This window comes from Adelges cooleyi, unplaced genomic scaffold (assembly GCF_023614345.1).
Source record: "Adelges cooleyi isolate 19-005CV unplaced genomic scaffold, UGA_ACOO_1.1 ACOO_flye_CR_arks_rails_tigmint_CR_PRNA_247, whole genome shotgun sequence".
Taxonomy (NCBI): domain Eukaryota; kingdom Metazoa; phylum Arthropoda; class Insecta; order Hemiptera; family Adelgidae; genus Adelges; species Adelges cooleyi.
The window spans coordinates 9,849,568-9,860,372 of record NW_026095912.1 but is presented as its reverse complement, the minus strand read 5'-3'; the positions used below and the strand labels follow the sequence as shown (position 1 = coordinate 9,860,372).

At 32.6% G+C, this 10,805-nt stretch overlaps 1 protein-coding gene across 1 annotated transcript in view; it reads right to left on the bottom strand.

Moving 5' to 3' along the window:
* LOC126837037 (uncharacterized) overlaps positions 1-10,805 on the bottom strand; it is a 96,811-nt gene that overhangs the window by 25,968 nt on the left and 60,038 nt on the right. The window contains exon 5 of the mRNA XM_050570758.1: positions 6,449-6,576. Within this exon, the coding sequence (XP_050426715.1) occupies positions 6,449-6,576 (128 nt within the window). The remainder of the gene's footprint in view (positions 1-6,448; positions 6,577-10,805) is intronic.

The following is a 10,805-nucleotide window of genomic DNA, read 5'->3' as shown; positions in this document are numbered from 1 at the left end:
GTTATAATAGAATCCTTAGTGTGAACCAGACGAGGGTAAAGTGTGGACATAGACCTTAGGGATATGCTATCGACTAAATCAGATTTTTAAAATATTCCTATTTCTTTTTAACCGCTTCAGTTTTTAGCGCATACCCGCGTCCACCCTTTACGTTTACATTTTAATATTTATGGTTTATCGCATCGGACGTCGGTAAGGCTCTGAACAAATATTTAAAAAAATATATTATATATATATATTTTTTTTTCGACGGTTTTTTTAGCACTGGCCGTTTTTAGTAGATCGAAACCGCTTAGCCAACTGATATATGTGTTGAACACGGGTTGACTAGGTTAGTCAGTGGCAGTGTAACTTGTCCAATAGAAGGGTAACTTATGTGAGCTGGCAAACGCTTATAACCAAACGAAGCCGGAGTGAATTGATAATATTCGTCCTGAAGAAAATGTAATATATTTTGAGGTATTTATTTCGAAGCGAATAAGTTCTATTTGTTTTTTGAATTATTTAGTCTGGTAACGAAAAATATTTATCAGAGTAGAATGCTAGTGAATGCAATTTTCTTTTCTCAGAAATTTTTATATTTTTTCGGAACGTGTACTTCAGGGAATTAGTAGAACATACTCCAAATAGGCTATACCGGAATCTGTAAATATAATATCACAATAATTCGCTTATATGGACGAGAAATCGTGGAGAAATAATAGTGCGACACGCTCTTTCCCGTTGTAGGTGTAACTACTCGCTGCATGCATATTTTTCTGTTTATCCATAATATTCTTAAGAAGACAATCACGTTGTTATTGTTTATGGGAAATGCTGTAAATTATGTCAGTTTATTGTGTGCGCCACTCCGCCACTCGGACTTTCGTGTAGTCGCATTTTATCAAAGGTTTTGTAATTATTATTATTGCGTTTAAACTTTCCAGCAACTTTTGATTTAAACCAAAAGTATATTAAAAGGTGTTTGTGTATAAGTTTTATCGAAAATATTATCGAAAACTTCCTCCGTCTGTTTGAACAGAATGATTTATTCCGGTGATCTTCAACTTTTAATGAACTCGGCGAGGCCGATTAAACGTTTATGTTGTGCCATTAACTTTCGCCCCGGTTTATTGAATTAAGGTCTCGCCAAGTTATATATGAAGCTTTCGAGCCTACTTTTCGCCGGATCAACCGACCGCAGTTTCGAAACGAACCGCGTGTACGCCAATAGAATAACATAACAACATAACAGCAGCGATCGAACCCACCTATAAAGCTGCCAGCCTAGTCGGTCTTAAAATGATAATTTACGCCACCGAATCGTTCAAAACACAATATATAAGCTATACGCCATTTGCTCCAACATCTGTCAAACCTTGTAGTTCGATTTTCCACCAACTGTTTATACCTATTTGGAAATTATCAACGTTTTCCTCAACACAAGTCCCAGTGTAAACCATAAATCTATTATTTACCGAGGACTGTGCATGTAGTAACATAATATTGATTAATCTATGGAAAGAAGGGGACAGTTTAGATATGCCTTTTCGAAATCACACGGCAATCACAAGTCGACATAACGCACATTGCTTAACCTAACAAAAGTGAAACCTGTTACCTAACGCCTAAGTTTTTGTTTATGTAGAACCCTCTGTTTTTAATTCAAAAATCAAGTCTTAAAATTTTAATTAAAAAAAAAAATAATAATAACTGAAACTAAAACACAAATTCAGATTAACCCATTTTTAGCAATACAAAATTACTTGTTAGAAAGTACCTATTCTAAGACAAATAAAAAGTATTTATAATTTAAAATAAAATTTCAAGTTTTTTACTTTATACCAAAACAATGGTTGAACATTTTTTCACCCAGTGCAGCAACCAGACACTTTTCAGGGTGGTCAATAATATTCATTATGTTTAATCTTATTGTGCAGTTTTTTGCGTTTGAATAAACCGAATCTCCCAATCATTGCTTGAAAAGTAATTATCTCAAAATAGCTTAAAAAATCTATTCTAGGATTCAAGAAATAAACTTGGTTTTTTGTCTTCAATTTTAAATAAAAAAAATAAAAAAATTGTACTACTATTGATTTTGGAACTACGGCTTTATTGTTTTTGATTTTTACTCATAGAGGGGGGAATTTATGTTGCTCTTAACTGAAATTAAAATACCATTTTCAATCAAATTGTGATGCTTTTAAAAAATCACATAATGTCAATATAGAAGTAAAATAGGTAATTCACTACCTGGTTTGGCCCGTCTAATAATATATTATGTACTATTCCGTCCTTTGCCATTTATGGTTGCTAATATAGTTTTAACACCCCCATTTTTTAAATATTGCTGTAATAACAACATGGCTATTTATTTGATGTTTAATTTTTATTCGGTTTGCAAACGTTCTTTTAATCGGCCGAACCACCTGGTACCTAGTCTGACCTGATGAGTTTGCTCTTTCCTAACTATAATTGCACACACAGCCGGTGGCACTTAATTGGATTGTTTTGACCGAGCAGTGGTTGGTTTGCAGCAAAACAACTCTGAGCCATTGTTATTACTACCTTATTACCAATGTTAAGTTGATATTTTCGGCTCACATAGTAGTAGACACACCAAGGATCGAGTGTACACAATCACCGTCAAGCAAACAGGATTGGAAACATTAGTTTTATTTGAAAATCACCATTGTTTAAACATACAAATATATTTGGTAGTCAAAATTGTACAGCTTGCTACTGTTGTTTTTTTTTTAAATAGGTATAATAAGTTAATTAAAACAAAACAAAAAATGTTTGAAGTTCAAACAACAAAGGTTTAAATGTCAAAACGATTAACGTCTAGAGATGTATAAAACTAAAACACTTAAAATATATTTAAAGGAAATAAGGGGTAACAATGATGGTTTTGTGTACACGACTGTTGCACGATTTGTCAACATTCATTATACTGTTCACCAATTAAGGGTTTCCGCCAGCGGATAAGCTTACAAAAAAACAAATATCAAAAAATGAAAATAAAACCTAATTATTATTCATACTACAGGACGGAAATCTGTTTTGTTAGTCCCCTGTTCCCAAAACGTTCGTTCCCAGACAATTGTTGCTCTCCTTAAGAACTTAAAATTACACCACGAATCGTGATGTCTTCTGCCGGCTCCTAATCCGCAGAGTACTTGCATAAATAAACAATTTGACAAAGTTTTTACTTCTTGGGTTTTTTTATCCGGCAAATAATCTTTACGTAGTTTGGTATAGTTCCAGTGGTCATTTAGCCGGTTACTAACCGAGTACAAGAGCTGAACTAAAGAAGTTTAAAAACTAAAAGCCTGAACCCGTTTTGGAAATAATTACCAAAACTTATTTACAGACCAACAGCTAATACGTTGCCATTAAAGTTTTAAAAGTCGATAGTGCTCTGAAAAATGTAAATATTTAGTAATTTTATCATATAAGAATAACAAAAATGTTTTAATAAAGAAAAATTACAAAATTGTAATTATTTTCCGAGGAAATGAGTGTCTCGCGTTAAATGGATTATACTGTATTTCAATAAAAACTTGATATACTATGCCATTATTAAAACATGACGAAAAAATCAATATTAGGATAAGCCTATAAATTTCCATTTTTTATTTGAGTACAAATTTAAATTAATGTCTAATATCTACTCTTAAATATTATAAATTTTTTTAGATCACAGAGACATAAATGTATACCATTATGAAACTATTAAAAAATATTATTAATTATTTTATAAGAATTTAAAAAAAATGCGGTAAAAATTGCTAAACAATGCTGATTAAGCTTTGCTGGTTAACATTTTTAACCAACCATGAATACAAACTATAACCATTATATATCTAAATATATTATGATTACAAGATTAACAATCCTATAAATAAACATTGTTTAATTGCAATTTTAATGGTCGTTTCATTTTGAATACCAACATTGGTGAGTAATGAACCTTAATAGCTCCGAGTCAAAATCGATAGAAAGATTTATATTATAACCTTTGTAAAAGTATAAGGTACTGTTTTCGGGTGATAAATCTTTCGACGGAGTATTGTGTGTCTTATCTAAAAGTATACACGGTTAGGAATCTACAAGCGACTATAGTGGGAGCCACACTAAATACTTCTTATCTCACCTACGTAGACCTGTACTTTACTGCACTTTACGGGCGCTATTACATTCATCAGAAGAATGGTTGTGTTTTTTTGTATTTTAATATATTTTTTCGAGTATAGTAACCGGCAAATATTATTCTTTTGACGATAACAATAAATTAACATATCGGCTATTGCTTTAACTATAAAAAAAAGGTCGCTCAACAGCTCACGAAAAAACGTCTGCATCAAGTAAAAACATGGTTATTTATAATATATTGACTAAATCATTTTAGCTGTGAATAAAAAAAAAATTTGTATTTCCTACTCTACAAGGATAAACATAATATAAATCATGAACATGATGAAACATTCACCCGCTCCTAATCTTAACTGATTAATTAATTAATATGATAATATTATACCCGATAGACAAAAATGTTGGTCTTAGTGGAAAAAGTTATGCAAATTTGCAAACTGACTTCCAGCCATAAAACTTAGTGATGTTAATAGAAACTAAAGTCGCGTATTGGTCATATCACTCTAATCAAATTTCTATATAATTTTAATCATCAATTCATTGAATAATAATACTGTTTAATATTTAAAGCCAGAATAATTAAATTTCATCCCTTCGAATTATACAGAATAAATAAATAGTACTTTAATTTCTATTGATCTATAGTTGGTAATTAATAAAAGCGATTTGGACAAAACACAAATAACTATTAAATATTTACATTTCCCTCGCAAAAAAAAAGTCAAGTAAGTACGCAGAAGTTTCGGAACTGTGGTCTGCTAGCGGCGTTGTTTGTTTTCAATTATAATGCAGATATTATTTTAACAAGTAATTCGATATTATGTTTAAGTTGAATACGGTTCAAGTACAAACATTTAGCGTGAAGTGGACAAACATGACGAATTTCCATAATAGGATAAAAAGCAACTACAAAGAAGACTCCAGTTACGAATGCCTAAAAAAATTAACCACTGGCAATTTTTAACGACAAGAATTTTGATTGCTTCAAAACAATATACCTATAAAATCGAATACTATTGAATTGGTATACTATTGTTTTTCTGCATAATCTTCCTCTTAATACTAGGGTAAGTACACAATAAAAATGTCTCAGTCCGTTATCATTTTTAAATACTCAACCCACAAATTTTTATAAGCTTATTTAAAAATACAAAAAAAAATTCTAAACTTTAAAAAATTGACATAGAAAATCAATTTATTTGTAAAAAAACTACCACGTTTTAGTATAGATAATATTCTCCTCTCTTTTTCTATGAACATTCGGGAAACCTAGTACTAACTCAGCCTTCACACTACAAATTACGGATGGGTAGCGTCCACTTAACGTTAATGTTTCACAATAAGAAAGTTTAACGTCTTAATGGTTTACTATGTAATAAGTAAGCAATACAATAGGCCATCACACTAATTCGCTGAAGCATAAAATGTTTATACACACTACTTTCAAACTTTAACTTATGTGATTCGTTATTTTTAGAAAAATAATGGAAATGATCATTCAAACTAAAGTTATATAAAAGTGACAATGATGTCACGCATTAATAAAAAGTTTTATTTGTTTGGAATGATTATAACACTTTTTTTACCTGTCAACCTTAAAATTTGTTCGACCACTTTCTCGGCGAACGAAAAGTTGTGAACAAGTAAAACTTTAGTCACTCGTAAGTCATAAATCTTGGATAAAATTTCCAATCAAAAATTAAACGGCACGGAACAACCCGGAAAAGAGTTAATTATTGAAGCCATAACCGTTAATTTTGTTATTTATTACTACGAAGGACATAGAAAAGCGGTGTCAAAGTTTTAATCTTGGTAGCAACTTAAATTTTCATCACGTGCGTTGTTGTGTGTTATTTACAAGCAATTTATTTAAGGTTTGAGACATAACGGCTGTTTGTGCCGATCGTTAAAACAGTAATACCCGTAAATGGAAGGTGTATCAGTAATAATTATTAACACCTCGGTACAGCATATTTTTTTTAAATTAACGCCATGCTAGACATGGTACCTTGCCCTGTAAGGAAATACAATAGGACGCGGTACAATAGGCCCATAATTTGTGTACGCAGATAACAATAAGGGAAGAAAAATTGATGCGACAGAATCACTGAGAATGTGTGAAATGCTACAAACTGTATTGAGGATAGAGACCGTTAAAATGTGGTGTTGTGGGAATATAGTGTAAGGACTGCATAAAAGCGGCGAAACTTGGAGTACAAACAACGGATATAACGCGGAAGAGGTCAGTGTTTGTTTTGTTTTAAAAGGCTTAAACCTTGGTGGGAAAAAAAAGCTGAACTGAAACAAATCTTACTTATGCACGGGTTATCGTTGACCAGCGAGAAAATCCGGTCACAACGTTTCTTCATCTGATTCTGCGGACAAATACATCCGAAGATCGGAGTTTTTCTCAGGTTAATCCAAGCTTTGTGACAGTCCTCTCTAAAAAACAAATAGTAATAGTATAGTATAGTGAAATATAAATAGTAATAATAAGAATAAACAAAAACCGTTAGACGCGGTTTTAACTATTTCGAAGGCTTTCCAATGCAAGAATGTACTACCATTTTATTATGGTATATTATTAGTATATATATATATATATATATATATATTTTTTTTTTTTTTAAATCAAGTGGCCGACAATATACATATATTGAGCATGTACACACAACCTGACGTAGTGGGACTTGAAGTTTTATGTTTTCAAATTTACATTTGACGATACACTCGCTTGCGGCACCCCTTCGGCCGCCCTAAAGTTGTTCTTTCATTGGGATTCCTATGAATTTTTCATCAGCTTCACTCCCCGACCTTATACCTGCCGTGACGTACACCAGAGTGGAGCAGAGTGCGATTATATTAACATTAAGTCAAAACCGTCGAACACGCATACACTGTGTCAGAGATAGGCGCTGCATACAATGTATATTGGAATTAATTCGATAAAAAGCACATGTTCCACGTGGCTTGTACCGGTGTAAATAATTCATAACCGATGCTTTTTTCCAGCCCTTTTTTCCCACCACACACCGCCAGAGCCTACAGGCCATAAGTAATAAATTATTCGCAACCGTACGATAACTTCTCTTTGAGACGCATAATGACTGTCGTTTATTTCTTCTCCTCGAAAACGGCTTAACGTTTCACTCGCACACCGTTTTTCTCATCTGAGTACGTCTTGGCGTGTGCGCTTACACTGTGTGTGTGTGTAGAGCAACCGACATTATGATTGCTTCATAAATCATGTATCATAATATTATGTATAATAACATTAATAGACACGCATTGGCGTCAGTGTTAAGTCCAATTTATTTGGCAAGTAATAAATAATCCACAGTCATTGAAAAGTGTTAGAATACAACATGATTTTATTCGTTGAGGCATTTCGCTGACAATTCAAACATTTTGGTCGCAAGAAATCTATGAAGCTAACTCTATCCGATCGATAGAGCAGATCGATCAGTGTGCCGGGATCAATCTTCCCTTGTAATAATTAGAATAGTTTATAGGCAATGTCGGTGGACGGGTAACGCCGACCCTAACGGGGATGCCTGAAGGGACATAAATACGGTGCTAACCTTGTATGACCACCGCATCCCTTGGCTGTCGTCTCACGGGATACCTACTAGCTAGTATAGAGAACATAATATTTTACAGGGTAGTAGCCGTTTGGTGGAAATAGTAAACTAAATAATTCTCAAAATCAATACACAGTACCACGACCAAAACAAACTATCCGAACTGGGCTTCTAGTTCACATCACAACGGGTACATTATTTATGTGGTTTCATATATGTATATAGCTCTCTACAGCACAGAGTACAATAAAATAATAGTGTGCCTCTGCAACCCGGTAGTATTGCCTATTTCAGAGAATTGCACACGCTTAGCGAGACAGTATTCCTGAAATGTTCTATCGTAGAACACAATAACAGCAAGCATAGGCGATATGAATAAGTAGAAAGTCGTAGCGGTGAAATAAATTTAAAAAAATTCTATGGCGGAGTATTAGTGCCAAAGAGTGCCATCTAAATATTAGATAATATCGTGGAATATCTAAAATCGCAGCGACGGCATAATATTGTTATTATGACAGCGCTGAGTGTATAAACTTTGAAACTTTCTAAAGCTAAATTTACTTTTGGGATTTCTATAATCAAGATCGGCCGCGGCTGCGATAAACAACTGAAATAGCAAAAGTGATGACAGTCGAACCGACCTGAATTAGCGCTGCTCGTTAATTAACCGACTGGAGTTTCTAATATGATATTTCAGTAATTGGAATTGACGTCCAAAATCGTCGGGCTTCGGAGTTCGGACAAAACAAAAATGTTTGGTAAACTATTTTTCTTGACAACGATACATTATCGTTTGGGCGACCCCCCCTCCCCCCGCCAGACAACTTTGAGGTTTTTGGTAATTATGATCGATCGGCCATTCGCTCACACGACATTATAACATAATATTTTATTTTTTTAAGTCCGGCAAATCCGAAAACACACAACCCAACGGTATCATAATTATGTGCAATGCAAACAGTAAATGTCTTTCATCAACATCTGTTGATGAAAGACATTTACGTTGACGTCTGTTATACGTCTCGTAATAAACAGAAAGTAAATAATTAAAATATCAATCTGTATTAATATGTATAATTAGTAAAATGGCTAATTTTTTTGGCTTGAGTGAAGGGGGCGTCCAGTGACACTACTTCAGGTAAGAATATCTCTAGGCCATTTACTCTTAAGGCGACGTGGTGGGTTTTCAGGAAGAGTGAGGGATGGTAAATTAGATATTAGTGGATTATGGTGATTGAAAGTGTTGTTGTGGAAGTTTTTATAGAGTTGGGCAGCTAGAGCAGGTATTGTTGGAATTTTTAGATCGTTGTGAAGAGTTTGGTTGCTGACATACCATGGGGCAAAAGTAATGAGGCGAAGAGATATTGATTAAAAATGACTGAAGGATTTGGATATTTGAGTTTTTTCCTGAGCCCCATAAATATTTGAAATGTTTCGGTTAAATGTTTCTGAGTGTTGAAAATAAAGGAAATATTAAAGGTGATCAAACTAACGTAAGACACTCATTTTTTCTGAAAATATGAATATTTTGAGAATTTTTTTTTTCTTATACTTTTAGATACATATTTTACTCCATTTTTGAATAATTTGAAAATTTTTATTACCAATCCTTATAAGCCAAAAAGGGGGATTTTTGGTTTTTTTAAATGACAACATGTGTTTTTAATTACATAAATTTGTAGACAACAAACTAAAAAATATGATAACGTTTGAATTTTAAATTTTCATTTATTTGTTCATTTGTTATTACTTTATAAAGATTTGATATTTTTTTACTGTAGGTATTTCTTCATATTTTTAATCGTTACTACAAAGGAAATGTAGTATTTATACAAAGTCATAGCATGAACAGACGAATGAAAATAAAAAATTCAAACGCTAACATATTTTTGAATGTTTTGACTGCAAATTTATTTAATTAAAAACATATGTTGTCATTTAAAAAAACCACAAATCCCCCTGGATTAGTGAAAACAATTTTCAAAATATTGAAAAATGTAGTGAAATATGTAACTAAAAGTTTAGGCAAAAAAAAATCTAAAAATATTCATATTTTCAGAGAAAATGAGTGTCTTACGTTAGTTGGATCACCCTGTATTCTTTAGGGGATCCGATTTAAAAAAAAAAAAAGTTTTAATGATTGGTATTTATGGTATGCAAATTTAGCTGAATCGCATAACACAAGTGTCCAAGAACCAGAAATGCTTAAACACCTTACAAAAATATATAGGCAACTTAATCTATGTTGTGACATAGTAGCTATTATTTTTACCTACACTTTGAATGGAAGGAATGCGCTATGCCGCCAAACCCACAGATAATGCTAAATAACACAGTACTAAGGGCCACAGACCAAGGACCGATAACCCATCTAGTATATGTATCTGTAGGCTCATCCTTTACGTTTACATGGCCAACCGGACTCAAGTTGTACTGGACGGATTAAACAATGCGTTTTTCACAGTTAATTAAATAACAAAGTATTTCTCACAAAATCGTCCAAAGTTTGTTGATATCGTTAAAATGTTTCTAAAATACAAAACAGTATTTTTAATACACAAAATAATTTGCTTAAGAAGTTTGAGTTTTAATCTGTAACTTTCCATAGCTTCATAAAAAAAGGACTCCTTATTCGTTCAACGTCAAAGGATTATAACTTTTTTTTTGCGTTTTCCTTATTCCACACAAAAGAGGTCGGTCACCATAATTATTTTCTTCAGTTCACTCTGTCTTCAAACCGTCGCCGTAACTACTTCATGAAAGTTTTCAAATAACCACTTAACAAGTTGCATGCATTTCAGTGCTTGGACGAGAGCAGTTGCACTGGTGAATGAGTACAAAACAAAAAAAATGTATGTACAATAATAATTGTATTGAAACTTTTCCTATGTCTTCAACATAGACGCTTATACACAAAATTAGATAATGATCAGTCATTGTTTTCAGTAGGTTAATTTCTTTTAAATTGCTATGTTCAACCAAACGAATAAATGTCAAACCGTTTTTAAATTAATATTTAAGCGCTTATATTTGACTTCCAAAATATCAAATATTTAAATACAAACCAAAAATTATTATGGTGTCAGAACT